A 21,897-nucleotide genomic window follows, 5' to 3' on the forward strand; every position below is an offset into this window, starting at 1 on the left:
GTGACCCTAAATGCACCAAAACTGCGTTAGTGAAATTAAGATTCCGCTTTTCTAATTTGCTTTATTACTGCAGTAGCCACTGGAGATCTGCAGGCTTCCCCATTTAATTTTTACATCAGCTTTGACATCACCGGGTCCCCCACCCCCTTATAGTAACTGATGGGCCTCAGCCACAACAACGTCGCTGTTTGAGAGCGTTTGCGTCCAATTTAAAAGCCCCAATTACAACAATCTGAGCCAAACCCATTGTTTTCCCAATTTAAGCTTCTGCTCTAATACAGGATCTTCTGCAGCACCAACTACAGTCATGTTTTTAATGCCCCCGAGATCTTTCCTCCCACAAAGTAAGATACTAACATATAGGACATGATGTATTATGGTGGTGTTCATGTTATATGTCTTCAAATTTATATATATATATATATATATATATATATTTATATATTTATAATATACTCATCACTTGGTTTTTTTTCATACATTCATACACACACGCGCACACACAAACAAAACATTACCTTTCAGGAAATCAGTTCACGCTGCCAAACGGCAAAACCAGCCCAAAGAAGTCAATCAAAGGACACAATTTAAGCAACCTAAGACAATGATCTTAAATTATGCATAGCTCAAGTTATCAACACAATTTTCTTCTGTCAGAAAACACAAAAACAGTATCATATTACCCCTCTACTTTTTTCCATTTTCTTAAAAAAGAAAAAATCAAAACTCAGTCTTGTTGATGTTTAAGAGGAAAAAAGTTTGTACAAACATACACTTTTGTTTGTACACACAATAAAAACACTGTAAACCTACACAGTAACATGTCTCATACAGCAATGATGATGAGTCAGAGTAGAGCTGCGAACAGAAAAAAACAAGAAAACAAAACAACACAAAAGGAATGACATCATAATATTCCCTTTCTTGTAAACAAGTCAAACACAAAGTGTGAAATGTTCAACATCATTATCACAGAGGTCTCACTGCAGTCAGCACAAAGGCAAAACAACTTGTTTCACAGTTGTGTTAAAACAATCTCCTGTTTTTTTTTCTATATGAAACTTGATATGAAATGACCTATTGCATGTTTGTGTATAATATTGCTCTCTGGATTTAATAGTGGAATTAAATCAAAGCTCAGTTTCAGGTTAAGACTACAGAACATTGGATCACCTTGTATTTACCAATAACTGATAAAAAAATTTTTGACAAATAATAGACAAACTGAAAAGTGCGGTAAGTTGGGTGGGAATGTAAAGAATAGCTGCATGGATCCATTAATAGGTTCAACAACTTTTGGTCTACTGTTCTCCAGGCTGGTCAGTGTAGTGTAAGATCCTGAAATCAGCTTTAAGTCACATCAGTGAAGGAAAAGCTAACTGTTGTTACCTCAGCCTGTTAGGCTCAAAACCCCAGCACCCTCCCACCTGCTGCAACCTTTATGTAATGCACAAGATGAGGACACATTCAGGGGATTTTTGTTTTGGGCGTCTAATGCGGTTTGTTTTCTTAGAAACTTAGCAACGAGTAGTGAAATGTTTTAGTGCTGAAAAGAAGAGGAAATGAGCCTCCGTGGTGGAGGGGGGGTAATAAAATAATAAATATAAGCACTTCCCAACGCAGGAGGACAGCTTCAGCCAAGGCAAGATTTGATATCATGACAGCAAATGTCACAACACATACACACAGTCAAGGTCAGCATCACCCTAGCATGCAAAAGTAGGACAGAACAACAGGCAACACAAGGTACAATTCCCCCCCTCCATCCTTTTACTGAGCTCAGATATAAAGTGATGCAGACCCGTGACATTAGTGTTCAGACTTGAGTGGAGCAGACAGCCCAGTAGAGCGGCATCGCGCTCCCTCAGAGCGGGACCTCTCCCTGTGACAGACGTGAGGAGTGGCTCCCTCCCTCCTTGCTGCTGCAGCGTCAGCAGGAAGCTCTTGCTGTGCTCCGGCAGCAATCTGTCAGATGCCTCCCTACGGGAGCGCTGGGCACCACTGAGGTGAGAGACGGGGGTCTCAACACTTTGGGTCTGGTTTTCAGCCAGACGGTAGCAGCTTACTAGAAATCAGCCAAAGTAACATCAGGCAAAGATCTCTGGACAACATAAACTCGACAGAAGGAAACAAAATAAGACACTCTCATAAAACTGTGTGATGCAGCCTAAAATGCAACCTCATTTCTCTCAACAATCCACTTCAGTGTTTATAAATATATTTTTATATACTGTACATATAATACTATTATATTATACTCTTGATGCTGGGAGTGTCTGTGGTAGGTTGAGTAGGTTTCAGCTTGTGATGCTGTAATTAAAAGTCAGGGAGGATTCAGGGATGTTGAGGCCATGCTGACATGTCCTCTTTGCTCTGACAGGGAGGAGGATGTGGTGGAGGAGGTGGGTGGAGCTCCTCTTGCTGAGAACTGGACAGTCGTAAACATCAGGTACACAGTCAGCCTGCGGCGTAGCTGCTTAGAAAAGAGTAAAACATGGGCAACTTCATGCGCTGCTGGTCCCGCCGACACCACGCCATCACTGTACCCTCGCTGTTGGCAGTGTAGAGGTGGTGTCCATCACACGAGTATGTCAGGCTGAGGTAGATGGGAGAGGACATCTTTGTCAACATAATTCCCAAAGAAAATCCAACTGAATGTTTGGCACAAAGAAAAAAAAAGATGTGATGGTTGTAGATAATTACCTGATGATGGGTTTGCTTGACTTGGGAAAGGTGATCTCTCTCACTGGTTTCAAATCCCACGTGCTCCACAACCTGAAAATATTTAAAAAAATTTGTGTGAATAGTTCAGTGAATAATAAAAGGGAAATATAATCCTAAAAAAAATAAATAAATAACAGTTTCTGCCCACCTGACAACGCCGTTCTCTAGCCCACCAGCAATGACGTTGACAGAAATCCCCTCTGGCTGGTTGGAGAAGGCCACAGAACAAATTATCTCCCTGCAGTGGACGTGACCAATCAGATCACCGTTTACTGTCCACAGACGCAGGTCACTTCCCCCGCCCACTAAAGACAAAGAAACAGGAGTCATGACTCATGTCAATGACCTAAACACAATCAGATAACTTGAACATGTGATGCAATAAACACTCCAAGGGGCTTGTCACCTGAGTCACAGACTGTTGCAATGTCACCCGTGGTCTCGCTGGCAGACACAGCAGTCACTGGGCTTTTGTGGCCTGTGAGGCTTTGTACATAACAGAGCCTGACGAAACACACAACAGGTCAGAGGTTATATATAACTCTACATTTCTCATCACATCTCACCGCGTGTGTTTGTCTCATCACACACACACACACACACACACACACATACACACACACACACACACACACGATAGACTGACCTGTTAAGGTCCCAGAGAATACAGGTGCCATCTTTGCTGACACTGATGAGGATGCTGTAGGGTTTGCAGACAAACAGGGTAGTGACTTCCCCAGTGTGTCCGTACAGGTGAACCTGAGATTCAACCTCTATTTCTGCCGGCTATGGAGACACATATATGAGACTACATACACAGGTCATGCAAATCTAAAGAATTTCCTGTTTGCATTAGTGTGATATTTAGGTTTTACACATGCAAAAAACACAACAAAAAAACTTAATTAATCTAACAAGCTTTTCTGAACAGGACAAATTGCTACTGAAACGTCCTTCAGGGACAGAAAAACAGGAAATGTAGTTGCTTTTTGGTGGGACCGATAAAAAAGCCTCTGTGATGACTGAACTCCCAGACCCCTAATCCTACTTATAGGCTCAGTGGAAAAGCGTTGCAAGGGCAATTGTGATGTGACTAATAAAGCTGAACGTTTGAATATGTTGAGGCTGGCTAACGAGAAGAGAGAGGAGGAGTGTAATGGGAGGTGGGTGGGTGGCTTGGGTGTTGATGTGGAAGCGGACGTTTAGAGGGGGGCGTCACCATGGAAACCCACCGTGGTGCTGGTGAAGCGGTTGCTGTAGGCGGTGATGACTCCACACTTGCTACCCGTGAATAGCTGGCAGCCATCGGGCACCCAGGCACAGCTGGTCACCTGAAGGAGAGGGAGAGAGACAGTTGGACAAAGTGAATGAGTAGCCTTAAAGCTTATTGGTGCATTCTTACTAAGGGGTTTGTTTAACTTCAGCACTTCCTTTCACTGACAGCTGCTCTGGATTTTTCTGTTTACCTGATGAAGTTGTGAACACTGGATGAAGTTGATAGGTGGTTCGCTCTGTTTGCTCTTCAGCCTCAATATATTGTCTGCATATCCCCAGCTTAAGATGGCTGACCATTGGATGTCTGTGCTGTGCATGCTCCGAACACCTACAGAGTAGAGAACATAAAATTAATGGAGTCAGCAGGACACTGTGCAAAACATCATGTACATCCACTCTGACTTGCTACCTTGCTCCTTGCTGTAAATCATCATGAGGCAAAACTTGGGGGAAAGCCCACAGATGGCTCGCGTTGGCAGAGCAAGCAGGGATCCGAATCTCTCCCCGTGTGGCTGACTGAAGCACACCACTGGGTCTGGAGCGGAGGGCGAGCCCGCGTACTCACCCCACTTCAGTCCTTTGATCCATGGCAGTGGGCTCTGTGGGTGGGGAGAGAGGAAATTGCCAGGTGAGCAGCGGATCATTTCATGGTTGATGCATCAAGTAATTTCTTCCCAAGCACACAGCAGACTTCCACAATCATCACCAGCACAGAGCAGGTTACCGGGCAGACTATTTCCTTGGCTTGTTCTCTGGTTTCTCTAAAGGCCAGCTGAACCAGTAGTCCCATGGCTGCCGGTAGCTCCCCCTCCATCATGAGTTTGGGACCAGCCCTGCTGATATGAGAAGTGTTAAAGAGCTGCCTTGGTGTCTGTCCGTATGTTTTGATCATTGTCTCCAGGGCGCGTCGCTGCACTGGATCTTCTACAGCTGAAACATCCATGCCAAAATATGTCTGCAAAAAGTGAGGTAAAATTGGTGTGAACAACAACAACTCGGATATTTTCCAAGTTATTCCACCAAAGATCAGAATTAGCAGCGACTTACAGCTGGGTGGAAGACGTTGATGGCGTGGACAGCAGCTTTGCCTTTCTGCTTGAGCCCAAAAACCAGGTCGATCCACTGACACATTGTCTGGGAGACCTGGTCAGACTCAAGCGCCTGTCGGTGGATGAGGATGAAGAGACGTGGATCGTTCCGAGCCCAGGGGGGCAAGTTTACATGGTTCACTCTCTCACTGTTTTGACGAACACCAAAATCAAAACCTGCGCAGGCAAAGAGTGTTACTTTTTAAAATCAAGGTAAAATTCTGCAGGTGTAAAAGGTAGTATAAAGTATTCAAGTATAAATGGAAAAAATACCCTCTCTGTTGACCAGGAATTCTGGGAGGTAGAAAAACTCAGGTATGAGCTCTTTCACGTCAGTCATGGACTCGTAGGAGGACAGGCGCCACGTGGTGTTCATGGAGTGAAACGTCCGGTCCGGAATATCAAAGCTCTGGTCTGATTAAGGCCAAAGACAATCTAATTACAAATTCAACTCACTAATTGAAAAGATCTCCTTTCATGACCTTAGACACCACGCTTGCTGAATACATTTACGATCACATAAAAGATGCCTCTGAGGATCAGAGGAGAGAGACGAATAAATGAAAAAATAATTAACAGGAAAGGAGGAAATAAAAATGAGATGGGGAAGGGTGAAGAGTTGATCAGAGAAGAGTATAAAAATGAAGTGACCTTTCATGGCTAATACCTGTGTCACAACATTCACATTTACAGCACTTGTTGAAACTACAGCTTGCTATTTTCCAAGGCTTTAAATTTTCTTTTTTGTCTTCTCTTGTGTGACTGACCTTGGTATGCAAGGAACATCTTGGTAAAAGGAGGCATTCGCACCAGGAAGTGCAGCACTGTGCCGCTGTTGGAATAGTGTGAGCCATAGTGGTAAGGCTGGACGGGAGGCATTGGGTCATCCTCACGAATGCCCTTCTTGTACTCCTCCTCCAGGTACTGCACAGCAAACACGGTGATGCGTTTTCTTACTAAGATAACTAATACACTCAGGTAAAGCATGTTAAAACTATTTTTATGGCCTTACCTTGTAGTTATCTACATAGCGATCCTCTTTTTCTTTTGACTGGACTGCAATAGGTTTGCTCAAGTTCCTACACAATCACAAGATGAAATTAAATTAAGAAGTTAAACAAAATTAAGCAAACATTAAGCAAAACAGTAAGTGAACTGTGATGTTCACAAGTGACAATTGGCTTATTTCCTTGTGATATATGTTGACTTCTGAGTGGTCGTTTTGCCACTCAGTTCTTCCAGCCATCCAGCACTGACCTGTAAATGTTTGGGTCCTGAAGGTCAAGAGTCTCACTGGTGTAATCTCGCAGGATAAAGGGGAATACTGGGTACTGCATAAGGTCGTTGAAGGAGCGGCCTGCGTGTTTGTTGAGATGTGTGAGGTACTCAAAGTTAGATATTTGACCCGAGCCCCACAGCTGTGTGAGCGCCGTGATGTTTCCGTGCTCAAGTAGGTTGGGCAGATCAGAGGTAAGGATGTTGTGGTAGACATCATCACGGAACTATGTCGCACAGAAGAAAATAAGATTATTTCATGGACCAAAGTGAAACATGAGAGGAAGGACTGACTCACAAATGTACTCTGTATGTTGCAGTTTGCTGAATTAAACCTGCTGCGTCTCTATGTTTCCTGTACCACTGAAAAATGAACCTAGTGCTAAAAGGGAGGTAATAATTACTCCATTGGTCAACTCAGAGCTAAAGCACCTCCACCAAACCAAGCTTATGATTCGGGGGGAAACATAGAACACTTAATTTCTACTAAATCAAACAAAAATTTCCATATGAAAAATACTGGTGCAAACCCTTACTAAGCTTAGGAGATCGTTAATGGCAAGTCTTGCGGCTAAACACTGACAAGATCACAAGTTTTTTCTAGTCGTATCATTTGCTAATGAGCACTAAAAGAAAACAGCTGATGTGGTGGCAGATATTAGGTCATAAACCAAAATATTGGACAAATAAAATTTTTTACTTGATGATGGCCAACGTTTAGGTAAAAAAGTCATCATATTTTTATACTTTTATACTTTAAACTATAATACTATAAGTTTATACTAAATTTCCTAGGAACCCATCCAGCAGTTGTTGAGACTTGCACTAAAACCAATATCTATTTATACTATATGGAAACGGCTTTTGCAAATCCACAGACAATCTGGGAACGACAGATTTGAATTTTTCAAAATTGGAAATACGTTCTGTAAAGCCTTGCTTTGTTCAACAACACTGCAACCTTTGTTAGTATTTTAATGTAAAATAATAATAATACATTTTGTTTTCTTACATATAGAGAATAATGTTAATGTATCTTGTGTTTACGATTGATTCTTTTCACATGATACTGCTGAGCTCAGCAGGTATCCAAGATAAAATACCAAAAAGGCAACTCCACCATTAACTCTCAACCTCAAAGCTGCATGATTTTATCTATTCATACATCTTTTCCTTTCAGCATCAGTAGGCTCTTTCAATTTATCTTTTATTTTATTATGGTCTCTCCTGTGAGGCCACATTTTTATATTCTTGTGATTTGCTAGGTAGCCTAGTTATGCATGATAACCCCCCTGCAGTTTCATGCAATAGTGAAACAAAACAGCTCAAGTAAATATGCTAGGACGGCTACTGTTTTCCATTCGTGAGCAATGTCAGCTTTCATTTTAGCATTTGTTTCTTGAAACCTTCATCGAATATAACTTCCTTCATCTTTATCCTGTGTGAATTGTGTCTTTGACTCACCTTGCTGTTGTCAAAAGCTAACAGCAGGGTTCTGCCGTTGGTTAGGAATATCTCCACGGCGTTGTCTCTCAGCTGCCACCATCGCTTGTGCACCTCCTTGATCTCCTCGTACGTCCAGGAGAAAGAAGGTGCCTCTGTCTCCCCATGAATGATCTGTCAAAACACATAAAAAACATCTAGTGTTGAGTCTCCAGGTGAAGTCACATAGACTGCCACCCACCTAATGGGGAAGAAACCTGACCAGTAAAGTCCGGCTTTACCTGGTTGTCATTAGCATCAGCAGCATTGTCCTCCACAAAGTACATCCCAGCCTTTCCTGTGAGACAGGACAGGGTGAGTGAGATTTTGTGTACTAAAAGCAACACATACTGCACATTGACTTGTGTGTGAGGGCAGTGCCTTAGAGAGAGCAGATTATTCTTTTGCTTTGGGCTGTGTGAACAGCTGAGAATATATTATGCATGGAGCAGATGTGAGAGACGGTCAGCGCCTTACCCAGAAGTAGCTCCCCTGCTGTCTCTCTTGAGGGGGCGACGCTGATGCACCGTCTGGTAAACCTATGGACCAAAAAAATAAATAAAATAAATAAAGCATAGACACCTAACAATGTCAATAAGACATTTATGTTCCTTTTTCAGATCATTCTGGCTTCAAGAAAGCAATGTGACGTGTGCTAGGGATTTATAGACAGGCACAGAAATGGAGAAGTACGGTATAATACCTGATGGACTCGCTAGTGGCTTTATCTTTGACAGTGGAGGAGAAGGAGGAGTGGGTCTTATCCTCAAAGAGGAATGAAAGTGGTGGCTTCACTGGATCTAAATAAGACATGATGGTCAAATTATTAACAATGAAGGTGACAAACACAGAGCACTAGACAGAATGTTGCTAAATGGCTACAAGTTAAAGGGTCTCTCTACCTTCAGGCTTGCGTCTGTCTGGGAGCAGATATTTATTCGGGATGGTGAGGTAGCATCTCTGTAGCCGCCGGCGCTCCCGGTTTGGCCCTTCAGTGGGGTCAAGTTGCCAGGATGTTGGGTAGGATGTTTGATCATACCAAACCGCACTGAACGAGACAATTACAGACCTCTCAAACAGTTTGTCTACTCTTTTGTTAGTTTTAGTCTAAAAATATGTACTAAAATAACATGACTTTAGGTTTATTGTTTATTCAGTACCTTTAAATTTAAGCAGGTTTTAAAAACAGTATTTAGTACTTTGTGAATGCAGATAAAATTTATCAAAAATACAAATAAATAGGTATTCTACTGCATATTTAAAATGGCAGATTTTACTTGTCTACTAAGTTTGACATTAGAAGAGTTCTTCTATTTTAAATTTAAAAAGTCTTCAGTGGGAGGAGAAAAATATTTAGCATTAGAATAAAGTTTAGTATAGTAACCCCACTTTAATTGTACTAAAAAAAGAAGTATATCTCCATGCCCACCGGTCATGTGTGAGTTGTTGCACCAGCTCTTGCCAGTGGCGGCTGGCACTCAGGTCGATCTTGTAAAGTCCCCTAATGTGCTGGATGACTTTCTTTCTCTCCATGCCTTGTCGCAGACAAACGGTCTGAGTGATATCAGCTGCAATTTTGGAAATGTCCTTGGACTTGCCTTCCAGCCTTTGGATAAGACTACAGTGAAATAACAAAACATGGAGTGAATTGAAGAGTGGAACAAAGACATGATTCCTACCACTATTTTCTTGCGCTAAACATAAATTTTACATCAGAAAAAAGCCAAAACCTACCTTCTCTGAGTGTTAGCCATTTTCTTTTCCCATGCCACTTTGCTTGTTTTTGCTTCTGCTTCATACTTTATTTTTTCCTGTATGAATAAGTCATAAGTAAACAAAAACTTGCAACTTGCAAAACAAAGCATGCAATTAAAAAAAAAAGGAAAAAAACCTGATTTGAGTGTGCTTAGCATTTACTGAATATATCCAACTGTGCAAAACAAAAACAAAAGCTGACATTTCCTGCTACTCAACCAGCAAATTAGATTTGATGAGCTGATGTTAATCTGTTTACTTCACTTTAACAGTGGCTGTGTTTGTAGGATTTACCTCATTTACTGCTTTGAGCAAGTCTGGTTTGTGTGGAGCATTGGGTGGAATGCAGCGATGGCCACAAAGCTTGAGCGAGGTCATGAATACACCCACAGTGTTCTGCTCGTCTTTGGTAAGGCTGTCCTTGTGATCATGCAGCATCTCAAACAGGTACAGTGATAGCTTTGGTCCATGCTAAGTAAAAGAGAGACAGTATGATACTAAAGAACAGATAAAATTTTAATTTGAGTCTGATACAAGTCACAGAGTGATGGACAGGAAGCAAGACTTATCACTGAAGTCGGCCCTCATTAAATCTTGAGAGAAGGATGCAGACTGATAGAATGACATTGCAAGGGGCCGCTGACGTGCATGAAAACATCTGTCAGTTATTTTAGTACCAAAGCCTGACAGGTCCCACAAATTTATGCTCACTCACACTTTTCACTAAAATAAACACCAAAAAAAGACTTTGAATAAATCACTTGGCACATGAAAAATATAATTTCCGAAATAATATTAATGTCTGACACATAGTGAAAAAAGCTAAGATAAGTTGACGAACCTCTAGACCTGGGCTGAGGCTCTCCTTGAGGATATCTAAATGTCTGGGATCAAATACAAACTCCAGTGCCTCTTTCCTGTCAGACAGCGGAAGAGCAGGGCTTAGTGTGTGCACTAACAGGCGGCCAATTTGGACCCGAAAAGTGTCCCGACACGACCATAGGATTCTTCGCCACTGGTGATGTGGTGCTCCACCGCGGCCTGTGCTGCCCTGTGAGATCATAATATTGTAATTTCAGAACAGCTACAAAAAAGGAGTCTTAAAGCAATCTTCTCAGTGACTGTCCTCATACCAGGCTGATTTTGATCCCGTCCATCATCAGTTTGAGGATGTCCTTCTGAAAACTTTTTTTGCTGGCAGGCGGCAGGGTGAAAGGAACAGGTGAGTGTGGAATGGAGGCAGGGCAACTCTCATCTTGTACTTGATCACTGGGATCTGGTGTGAAAAGCTGTTGGTCTGGGGAGTCTGGGATATTCAGGAGATCAAATAAGTCCTGACTCACATCTGTAATGAGGAAAAAAATGTAAACAGAATCAAGATTAGTTTAATCTGTGCTCATTGTTAGGTGAAGGAGAAAATGGAGATGATTAGAATAGATAACAGAAATAAAATGTTTACCATAGTAAATTAGTCTGTTGACAGCAAGAACCACAAGCCTCTGAAGCCGTTGGACAAACTCAGTCTCACTCGCACGAATGGGGTTTTCCTGGCTCATCCTCCTCTGCATCATCTGGTGGAGCTCATCACTAGCTACAGAGCGCATTCGCATTAGGAGAGAATCAGTCTGGGCCAAAGAGAGCCGGCGCCGGCCTAGAAGCACAATATCATGAATGATCAAATGGGCGTACACCATCTGGGTGCTTAAGATGGTACGCCATTTGTAAGTAAAGGCACACATGCTTTTTTCCCTTTCAAGTTCAGAATATCTTTCATGTATCATTAAACACACAAGATTATACAGATTCACAAATGCCATCTGTGCCAAGTGTTTAAATGTGATTTAGTTAAGCAAATCAAACATGCACACACAAAGGCACCAGTAGCTCTCGAGGATACTGGGCAAGGTCAGTGTTGGGGATGAAAGATGAGTTCACTGCAAATGTGGGAGACATGCCCCTCAAGAGGGAAGATGTTCTCTGCTGTGGACCACAGTCCAAGCTACCTGCATCACAGTGGAACATGTACGATGGAGCTCCTAAAGGGGAAGACACGGGGGAGTCATGGGACAGGAAGCTGAAGGGAGGGGACAGGGGGATTTGGCCATAGGAGCAGGTGTGCTGTCTAGGAATGCGGGGGATAATGGAGTCTTTCATGGCAATGGAACCTTCAGATCGGGGTGAGAAGAGGACCAATAAACAGACAGGTGAGAGTGCAGTGGGAACACATAAAGCTTTTAATAAACCTCGACAGTGAGGATTAGAAAATCTGCAGACCACATTTCTACTGTTGCATAATTAATATTCACCTGCGATGCTCTTGCGCTTCTGATAGATGGCATGATGTGGAGAGCTTGGTGTGTTAACAGAACTGCTCAACTTCTGAGGTTCCTGATTGGCTGTCGTCTTTATGAACTCAATTGCTGACTGAAGGACACGGAACTGCAAGGCCACAGCCATCTCTGAAGTAACAAAAAAAAAAAAAAAACCCAAACCAAACAGCTAATGAAATTTGCCATGTTAAGACATTAACCTCATGATCCCCATTGATGAATGACAGTGGGCCAAGTACAATACTTAAAGGGCGACTTCACCAATTTTCACCTTGCTTTCTGTGGCCTTGTTTAGGGTGTAAATTTACATCATTGCTTTTAAAATTTCCTACCAACTTAAAATATTTCTTTTATCTGAAAAACTGTGATAATCTAATCTGAAAGCTCAAGTAGAGATATTTTGATATATGGAATTCAAAAGGAAGTTTAATGGCATTTATGTACATGTACTACCCAAACTAGAACCAAAGGAAGCAAGTTCAAAATCAGTGAAAAAAATTTCTAACAACCTTTAAATGGTTGCATGAGTCTTAGTTTAGTATAATTACTGAAATGACACACAACCAGATCAGAGAGCAGATTTAAAGAAAAATTAGAGAAAGCTATTTGGTGAGAAGACAGAGATGTAAGATATATCTCAAATTGTTGTAGATAATAAAGTAACAGTACAGTTTCTTTCTACAGCAGAGCTTGACAACTTGATATCATCCAACTGCATTGTAGATGTCAACACTGATGTATTTTGCATATGTACTGAATTTCGGAAATCCAACCCCTCACCCTGTGTGCGACACATCTTGCTGGTCTGCATGAAACCCAGCAAGGTAATGAGGTCTTCGATGATGCGGAAGTACTGTGACCCTGAAGAGCTGCAGGAGTGGATAGTCACAGCTACCAGCAGCTGTTGGATGTCACACACCAGAAGTTTGTAGTCATTCATAGGAATACTGCAGAGAGAGGAGGAAAAGCAAAAATATATGAAGCACAAGACATGAGTGTGCACGTCTCAGACAGCAGATCAATGAACAGTGAGGGGACAAATCATTTAATTTATGGCTCAATGATTCAATAAAAAAACACAGTGAACCCATGGAGGTTTTCTAGTGAATTATTCTCTTCTGGAAGCCGTACCCATTCTCCATGCCGTTGAGAGTGGAGAGGGTATTAAAGAGCACGTAGAGCAGCCCGTGGTCTAGCAGGATGTCTGCCAGCTTGGGGCAGGCGTTGAGGAGTTGCAAAAGCATGCACAGGATGTTGTGCACCAAAGAGTTGTCATACAGAGAGTTTTCAATAAGCCCCAACACTGGGATGATGCAGCGCTTTCTGAAGGGTGAGATGCTTTCCATTTCCTCTAGGTCCAGACTAGAAAGATTTACAAAAAAGAAAAAGAAAATTATTGAGATTTAATGGAATAGCCTACATAAAACAGTTGTGCTGTCAATGGACTCACTCTTCCTCTAAGCCTACTGGTCGTCCAAATAGCATCTCCAGGAAGCATTCGAGGAGCCCCTGGCTGCCCTGGTGGATGTATAGCTGGTTGGCCAGCAGTGAGAAGCCATGGTTCTTCAAGAATTTCTCCTTCTGCTCCTTGAGGGCTCGGCTGAAATAAGCATCCAACAGCTGGGAAAGAGAAGCAGAATGATAGGAGGTAATTTACTGTAAGTCATTTCATACGGTTTCTTTTCAACGGTCTATAAACTCTATAAACTTTAATACTGGTACAAAATCAGATCAACCCGCTTTATAGTATCAGTGTCTTCAAAGTGAACACCGAACTAACCTTCATGACTCCTTGTTGGATGAGAGGTGACGAGTGGTTGACCAGAACAATGAGGGCCTCTGGCTGAATGAGTTTGTCCATTACCTCGTCAAGCATTAGGTCAGGCAACAGCAGCAAGACTCCCCTCAGAAGATCATAGAGTCCACAGCAGATCAGTTCCAGGCAGTCCTCAGTGCTAGACCTGAGAAACAAAGCTTAGTCTTTAGTGCTGTTGAAGCACATCTAGCCATTTTTCAAGTAAAGTCAGTGCAAGTTAAAGGGCAACTTCACCAATATTCAACTTGCTTTCTATGGCTTTAGTTTAGGGTGTAAATGTACATTAATGCTTTTAAACATCCCTCCGGATTCTTTATATTAAAATATTTTCCCAAACTAGATCCAAAAGAAGCAAGTTCAATATCAGTGAAGGCACCTTTTAAGAAAATATATCGCTATATACATTTTGTGTACGTTACACATTATTGTACATTTTATACAAAATGCATGTGAATTTACTAATTACAAGCTGTGGTTTTGAGTTTTGTTTTTTGAGTAGAACAACACAACCCACATAAACAAAGATATCGAAAAAAAAAAGATTTACAAAAGAGTAAAAGAGTATTCATGTTCATTATAAATAATTCTTTAGACTGGGTCTGAGATAAAAAGTATTGATGATATATTGAGTTAGAACTTCAACTTTTCCCATTATGCATAGTTATAATGTATCTGACGCTACTGTGGCAACGTACTTGTCATTGGACTCGGACTTGCTGTGGGTCCTCTCATAGCCAGGAGAGTAAGTGTAGCTCTCCCAGTCTTCAGGCAAAGAGCCTCGATCGGCAGCAGTCGGCCAGCGTCCGACTGCCAATGAGCCATTTGCAGCTGGGAAGGCCAGGCCAAGACTGGTCAAGTTGCTGTGGCTCCTCTGAAAGGACTGGATGACTTTGAGGCTATCAGGGCGGCGTGGAGCCTCATCACTGGCCCAGTCGAACCGGTCCTCAGACTCTGTGATGCCCACGCTGCCTTCTGCCAGGCTATCCACCTCTGCTGCCTCATCCCGTTCCTCCTCGACGCTGATGGAAGGAGTGCGTGGAGCTCCTCCCTCACTTAAGTCCTTAGATTCACAGATAGTCCTGGCTGATTCACAGCTGCTGAGGAGATGCTCCTCACCCCCACCCTTTCTGAGAGTCTCTGTGCTGCCCAGAGCCTGCTGAGAGTTGAGGGAAACCCCATCACCTTGACCCGCCTCGTTCAAGTTACCATGTCCAAGTCGAGGTGTAAGCAGTGGGGAGGAGTATGGAGATGGTGCTAAATTAGGAGGGCGTAGTGACTGATCATCACCTCCACGTTCGGGGGAAGGAGCATGGAAATGGCCTAAAAAACAGAACAAAATGTTTTGATTATTAAAAATGTTTTAATGTAACATGATCAGATTCATTATGGTAACATAAAAACATTTAAAACAAAGAACCACTTTCTCAAATGTACTATAGGGAGAACCAGTTATATTACAATTCTTTTAAAGCATAAAATTGAGAACACTTGAAAAGAGAATTCTTAAACATCAACTTTTTACTCAGAAGTAATGGTGTTTCCATTAGCCATGTAAAATAAAACTCTAACATAAAATCTGTAATTCATCACAGATAGAGCGTAGGGCTGACACAGCTTGTTAAACAGAATTTCCTTGTTGGAGGTACATGCACTCATAAAGGCACTGTTGAATTTTCCATTGATAATTTCATCCTAAGCAGCAAACTAAAAGCACTGTATTTAAATATCTCCACTGCGCTGGAAGATGGGAGTGCTTTAAGGTCAGTGTATATGGTCAAAGCATCTGTACCTTCATGGGGAGCATCAGCAAACATAGTAGGGGAGAGTGAGACCACAGAACTGCTGGCAGACTTTCCTCCACTGTTGGAGTGTCTCAGGTACATAATGGACTGAACCTTCTCCTGGTAAAGCTTCCCATCTGACAAACAGACATCAAAAGACCTCAGTACATTAAATTAATGGCACTTTGATACAGACTCTACTTTCAAGTGCACTGCTCCCTCACCTATGTGCAAGGAGAAGAAGAAGCTGGATGGAGTGTGACAGACATAGGTGTTGGTAGGTGGGTGAACAGCCAGCAGGAAGTTGAAGACGAGTTTTAACAGGTCCATGTCTGGAGGTGACCCGAGGACCTCTTGTATAATCCTGACGAATGACAAACAGACTTCCTGTGGTATGGCAGTCAGATGTTCATCCCGATGCTCCTTGAGACAAACATAATGTTGTAAATAAAGTCTCTGAAAGTAAGGATGATGTTGGGTGACACTGACTTAATGACAGCGACCTACCTGTAAAACCTGGCAGGTAAGCAGGAAGTGATGCACTATTTCCGCCTTGAGGAATTGACGGATGTTGAAAACCTGATGAGGGTGATGCACCCTTATGAGTATCTCCAAGGCAGCGAGAAGCACTTCCCACACGCCACACTGACAGATTAAAAAAAAAAACACTGAATGACAGACTGACACATTAACTGCTGCTTCATCATCTAATGGTTAGTGGGGGTTGAAAGAACTGTCACTCCACAGCAAAGTTGAACAGAGCTGTTCAGAAACACACAGGGCTTATTTTCAATTCTTTAATTCTATGGGTTTATCAAATATAGATTTAAGGTTATTATAATATATAACAATTATTATAATATATATATATATATATATATATATATATATATATATATATATATATATATATATATATATATATAACAATTATTATAATATATATATATATATATATATATATATATATATATATATATATATATATATATATATATATATATATATATATATATATATATATATATATATATATAAATTTGGAGTGCAAATACAGTTAGTGTACCATTTTAAGGTAGATCTACCCAGAAAACATTATTAAGAGTCCAGTAGTGTTTCCTCCCCAAAAGTTTAGATAAGTTAAACTTGATATAAAATCAATACGCTCCTTTAAAAATCTGTTTTTTGAAGCTTAGAGAAGCTCCTATGGTGTATGCATTTATCAGCAGCTCATCATAAGATGATGATGTTTTGAGATTTTTATTTTTTATTAATAATAAGCAGACCTTGGGAGAAACTAGAAAAGTACATTATCAGTAATGCCATTCTCATGTTTACTGTAGAAAGTCAATTAGTTTGATACCACTGTAGCAGCGCATTCCTCTTTTACTTTTAAATAATGCTCCTTTCAACTAAAAACGAAATATAAGATGTAGGACGAACAAAATTTGTAATTTAGCGAATTTCATTTGTCTTGAGTTTAATTTATAATATAACGTCACATTTCAAAGTGCCTCTGGACAAGACACTGAACCCCGAACTCCAAGCACCTTTAATGTAGCAGGTTGTCCACAAACATTTCTGGATGGATATTAATAAAGTATATAATAAATAAATAATAATAAGTACCAATTTGGACCCAGTGATGTATGGATTTACCTCAGCTTTGGCCCAGATTTTCCAGTCCAACAGGACGTCTGATAGAAGCCTTATATCCTGCACCACAGCGATGGATTCCGTGTCCAAACGAAACTGACCATCATCCCCCACGATGAGGATCGGTCCACTACAGCATCCATCTAACAAAGTCTACAGAGACACAATTTGGACACCACTTAAAAAATACTAAAAACTACCGTTTCATCTAATCAGACACAGGTCAATATACTGTACTGATCAACAATCTTACAGTGCAGAAAAATCAATAAATACCTTTTCTGAGTGCTTATCACCTAATCAAAACCAATCCCAATTACTCTGCGCAGTTCTGTCTGTATTTATCAAAGTGTATCATTTATGACTAGCATCACTGCAGTGATCATGAATCTTGCAGTCCTTTGGTGATGGTATACTGAAACTCAGTAAAATTTACTGGGTGTTAAGAAAAACACAAAATAGTGATTTCTTGTGCAGCATTAACAAAAACAATTTCAACAACTATGTTACAGCATAGTCCTTATTCATATAGATATGATTTTGAGTGTTTAATATCACTAATCACTTCCTTTCTTTTTCTATACAATAAAATATATGGATGCCTAAAATGACAAAGGCAATCAGAGGTGATGTGTGACTCAGCAGGAGCTCAGTGCTTTATCAAGTCAGTCAGAATCCATTTCAGCACACAGTAATCACACAGCTCAATTACAGACACAGCCAGAGGGTCAAGTAACAGCAGGGTCACCAACACTGGCTTAGAGAAGCACCAGTGTTATTAGGCTTGATCTGACTCACTGTAAAAACAAGTGCCAATGAATAAGTTTCACTGCACAGATCAGCAGAGTTTGCTGGAACAGAAGACAAGCAAAGACTTTAAGGTGTGACTCACTTTCAGCATATGATATCCCACAATGCATTTGGACTTGATGAGGACCTGGTGGATCATGGAGTAACCATGGTAACAGTCCATTTCCTGGATGCGGTGTTGGTTAAACTTGGACAAAGAGAGCAGCACCTGCAAGGCGAGAGCCTGGGTCTTCTCACAGTCGGTCAGCTCCACCGTCTGGACACCGCAGAGAACAAGGTGAATGATGAGGGGGAAAAAAAAACAAAAAACAAAACATCAAACTGCAATCACTACTAGACAGTTGAGACAAACGCAATAATTTTTTGATGACGCTAAAATATTTCAATATTGCAGTAAATAAATTTTACAATAATATTAGTTTTCAAACAGAAATTGCCCTTTAAAGCTTCCCTGTGAAAAACATGATTCAGCAGTTATTACTCTATGCCCTGAAATTCTTTTGTCAGGGGAACAGCTGACTTTTTGTCACAAAAAGGTACCTCTATAGCGTAATAAATAAATATCATGACAACTGGGAATAGTGACCTTCCAAACCTATTAAAGATAAGGATCATCCTACCTGTGCAAAGAGGAAGACAAAACTTCCCGTTCCTCCAATCTTGTGCAGGATACTCTGCAGCCCTTGGGTTTCAGTAGGCAGCAGAGCCCTGAGAGCGTGGGGCTCCAGGGAAACACTCTGCACATCTTTAGAGCTGAAGGGACGCTGGGTAACCACTGTCTTGGCCTGACCTTTCAGTCTGATTACAGGCTCATAGATAGTGTAGACTCTGGGACTGCTGGGAGCATACACTACTGCTAGGCTCTCCTGTGCAGAGACAAAATGCACAAAGTTGATTTGTGTAGGCAAAATGGCCATAATGTACCTTTAAATAGTTTCTAATTGTAGCCTATATATGGCCCGTAGAAAAGTTCTAAAGCTGTGGAATAAAATCATTCATCCCTCATTTCTTAGTGTCTTGTTTTTTTAGCCAGTAAAACTATTAGGCAAAACTACTATAAGGCATTAGCATTCAGTGGAGGAAAAAACTATTTTCAGCCTTACCAAAATATCTGTAGCTTAACTGTAATAGCTTTTTCCAATGGGGAAAAATTACTTCCTATAATGCAGTATCATTAATGAAAACTAATTGGAACAGCGCATTACTCATACACCGTGAAATGAAACAATGAATGAGACATTGGAGGGATTTACTATGCTCACAGAGCACTTACATCACAAAGCACAAGGATTTAACAACAACGCTTATCTGCATTTTAACACAAATAATGTGTAGAAATGTGACAAAGACAATAAAACACATATGCTTATTTAATATTTTCTAAGTGCTTATTTTCTGTGGTGATGTCTGATAATATCTTGTTTAATCAAAGACTTACAACTAGAACAGTTGTGTCCACATCCTGGTTCTTTATCAAAATCTCTCGTACTTGTTCACATTTCAGCTCTTCCTCAGTAACAAACTTAGAAAATTTCCCACTGGGCTTGCCATATTTGCAAGGCATGATGGATGTGAGGTCAGGCCCGCTTGTGTACAGGTAGAAAGCCTCCTCGGATCCTATTCTAGCCCCTGAATTTTCAGAGAAACATATAGTTAGGAAGCAGATCTTATAAACTGACATACATACATACGCACACACCCCATATATTAATCACATGGTGCACATAAATGTTTTATTACTTGTTTTCGTAAGTTATCGTACGATGAATTTTAACAACAGGTCTAAAGCTTTTCTAAAGACATTAGTAAGGTTCAGAGGATGGGACTGCCAAGATGCAAGCCATTCAAAGCCTATTAGAGACAACAAGAGAAGTATTCAGTATGCCTCCAAATCTAAGGTGGAGAATTTGCAGAATGAGACACATGGCATCAGCACCCACTTTTTACAGCCCCTGGATTAGATACAGTACACTTTTAAAATATAACTTCACTAAAAAACTATGTATGCTCAGTATAAACAAAGAAAGACAAAGTTGAAACCAATGCACCAGCAGGGAGCAGCACTGAGGACAGATAAAATTATATAAATGATCAGAATGTACATCTGCATTAACCGTTTAAAAACTTAAGATGTGATTTCAAGTCTAATAAATGCTGGCAGTAGCTAAAAGAAGTCGTACCATTGAACAGAAGCACAGTGCCCATGCTCCAGCATACACCCTGCTTCAACAGCTCCTCAGAAGATGCTGTACAGTGGCCTAACATGCAGAACGTCTTGTTGCTGTCAGATGATAAACTGGACTTTCTGGGTAGGGTGTAGTCCAAAGAAACTTCACATTTCCTAAAGAAGAGATGAGATGTTCACTAACTGATCTGATTTAAAAACAAACTGCAACTGATTCTTGATCTTGTAATTACAGGTTCCTCACCTGATGCCACACACCCAGACAACCACACAGCCATGGATGTTTTTCTTGCCTTCTGGCTGCTGAGTGTAAGTAAGGCTGAGGTGCTGCCATTGGCCCGGCCTGAGCAGTCCCTCATCTGAGTCTGCCTGGGCCAACAGCCCTGCTTTAATCTCATCATTGGGGTCTATACAAATTCTGAAGGAACACCACATTACAATATGTCAAGGTCCATAATCAGATTTTTTAAAAAAGCAACTCAATTTTTGCAAATTTATTCTAAACTAAAGCCCACCTGAAAGTGAGAGAGCCCGTCGAGAAGTTTGCCCACACTTGAAGCATCAGTGCTTTGGAACCCATGGACAGAATATGAATGAGGACTTCCTCTGCTAATCTCATCCCAGCCTGAGCAGAGCCATAATGAGACTCAGCTGCAAGAGGGTTTCTCTCTTCTGGAAAACAATGAGAAGAGAATTTCAAAACCAGTTTAAGGACTTTAAGAATAACACAGTCTTAATGAAGGATCTGTTTCTCACCCTTGTCTTTGTCCCCATCCTTCCCTTCTTGCTCTGCGACCTTCAGCCACAGAGAGGCACTGAAACCGCTTGACATGTGGGGCCAGCAGTTCTGACCTACCAGGGGCAAGTGTAAAGGGGCAGTGTGCCAGGGAGATGAATGGAAGTGGCTTTGTCGATAGTCGGCCTCCCCTTCCTTGCGACCAGGAGACAGTTTGCCCTTCCAGAGCACACCAACAGTTTTTCCTCCAGCAGAACCATTCTGTCTGGAGCCAGGGGACATCCCTCCTGGTGTTGAAGCCCCAAGCATTATAGGAAAGGTCAGGAAGTGAAGAGGCTCCGTGTTCATGTTGGCTTCAACAATTTGTAAGATACCCTTTAGTAAAATCTCCTGGCAGTTAAAAGAGTGAATGAGAAATGAGGACACTCATTTTAGATTTATAGTGACATGACATGCAACAAACTTGTAATGATGCTGCCTATTTACTGCATAACTAAAAATTTTATTTTAAACCTAAATGAAGTAAATTTAAGACAAAAATAAAATCACTGAGCAGTTATTTCCCAGTGTGATCCATCTAGCAATCACCCTGTGGTTACCCTGTTAGTCCTGACAGAAAAGCCAGAATAGCAGTGCAAAGTGAGCTACTGCAGTCAAAGGCGTAACTCAATCCCAGACTGAAAACGCAGGGCACACAGTTAAAAATAACCTCTTCTCTTCTTTTATTAGACCCATTTTTGGAGACAGGTTATTAATAATGTCTGCTTTCAGATTCCAATTAAACACAGAGCAGTAGTAAGAAGCTGTAGCACCACATATGCTTTACACACATTTGTGTTAACTGTATATAAAATGAAGTGTGCCCAAGGGAACAATATGGGTTGATACGTTTTAAAAAATTGAGAAGTAAGATGACAGTGTGACAGGAAGGATGTCTGACAAATAAGTTCTTGCTTCTGCTAAAAAATTTAATGTGCAGAAAAT

General features: G+C 41.1%; 1 protein-coding gene across 5 annotated transcripts in view; it reads right to left on the minus strand.

The window, feature by feature from the left end:
• Window positions 1–586: 586 nt before the first annotated feature.
• Window positions 587–21,897, minus strand: part of lyst (lysosomal trafficking regulator) — a 48,597-nt gene continuing 27,286 nt past the window's right edge. For 2 of the 5 annotated variants that reach the window (XM_067525537.1, XM_067525533.1), the window contains 43 exons: window positions 20,934–21,303; window positions 20,693–20,849; window positions 20,422–20,595; window positions 20,173–20,333; window positions 19,431–19,621; window positions 18,613–18,858; window positions 18,075–18,248; window positions 17,186–17,335; window positions 16,034–16,171; window positions 15,751–15,949; window positions 15,535–15,663; window positions 14,441–15,065; window positions 13,710–13,890; window positions 13,380–13,549; window positions 13,061–13,291; window positions 12,710–12,876; window positions 11,906–12,058; window positions 11,603–11,764; window positions 11,059–11,250; window positions 10,733–10,944; window positions 10,441–10,650; window positions 9,894–10,070; window positions 9,579–9,655; window positions 9,274–9,462; window positions 8,747–8,892; window positions 8,548–8,644; window positions 8,322–8,383; window positions 8,087–8,142; window positions 7,827–7,979; window positions 6,345–6,589; window positions 6,100–6,166; window positions 5,855–6,011; window positions 5,361–5,501; window positions 5,047–5,264; window positions 4,724–4,954; window positions 4,409–4,598; window positions 4,191–4,327; window positions 3,957–4,055; window positions 3,371–3,510; window positions 3,131–3,228; window positions 2,873–3,029; window positions 2,704–2,775; window positions 587–2,596 (listed from right to left, as the gene is read on the minus strand). In XM_067525537.1, coding sequence (XP_067381638.1) covers window positions 2,458–2,596; window positions 2,704–2,775; window positions 2,873–3,029; window positions 3,131–3,228; window positions 3,371–3,510; window positions 3,957–4,055; window positions 4,191–4,327; window positions 4,409–4,598; window positions 4,724–4,954; window positions 5,047–5,264; window positions 5,361–5,501; window positions 5,855–6,011; window positions 6,100–6,166; window positions 6,345–6,589; window positions 7,827–7,979; window positions 8,087–8,142; window positions 8,322–8,383; window positions 8,548–8,644; window positions 8,747–8,892; window positions 9,274–9,462; window positions 9,579–9,655; window positions 9,894–10,070; window positions 10,441–10,650; window positions 10,733–10,944; window positions 11,059–11,250; window positions 11,603–11,764; window positions 11,906–12,058; window positions 12,710–12,876; window positions 13,061–13,291; window positions 13,380–13,549; window positions 13,710–13,890; window positions 14,441–15,065; window positions 15,535–15,663; window positions 15,751–15,949; window positions 16,034–16,171; window positions 17,186–17,335; window positions 18,075–18,248; window positions 18,613–18,858; window positions 19,431–19,621; window positions 20,173–20,333; window positions 20,422–20,595; window positions 20,693–20,849; window positions 20,934–21,303 — 7,440 coding nt within the window. In that variant the 3' untranslated portion in view covers window positions 587–2,457. The remainder of the gene's footprint in view (window positions 2,597–2,703; window positions 2,776–2,872; window positions 3,030–3,130; window positions 3,229–3,370; window positions 3,511–3,956; window positions 4,056–4,190; window positions 4,328–4,408; window positions 4,599–4,723; window positions 4,955–5,046; window positions 5,265–5,360; window positions 5,502–5,854; window positions 6,012–6,099; window positions 6,167–6,344; window positions 6,590–7,826; window positions 7,980–8,086; window positions 8,143–8,321; window positions 8,384–8,547; window positions 8,645–8,746; window positions 8,893–9,273; window positions 9,463–9,578; window positions 9,656–9,893; window positions 10,071–10,440; window positions 10,651–10,732; window positions 10,945–11,058; window positions 11,251–11,602; window positions 11,765–11,905; window positions 12,059–12,709; window positions 12,877–13,060; window positions 13,292–13,379; window positions 13,550–13,709; window positions 13,891–14,440; window positions 15,066–15,534; window positions 15,664–15,750; window positions 15,950–16,033; window positions 16,172–17,185; window positions 17,336–18,074; window positions 18,249–18,612; window positions 18,859–19,430; window positions 19,622–20,172; window positions 20,334–20,421; window positions 20,596–20,692; window positions 20,850–20,933; window positions 21,304–21,897) is intronic. The other 3 variants (XM_067525536.1, XM_067525535.1, XM_067525534.1) reach the window with 2 other exon arrangements.

This window comes from Channa argus, chromosome 1, assembly GCF_033026475.1.
Source record: "Channa argus isolate prfri chromosome 1, Channa argus male v1.0, whole genome shotgun sequence".
Classification (NCBI taxonomy): domain Eukaryota; kingdom Metazoa; phylum Chordata; class Actinopteri; order Anabantiformes; family Channidae; genus Channa; species Channa argus.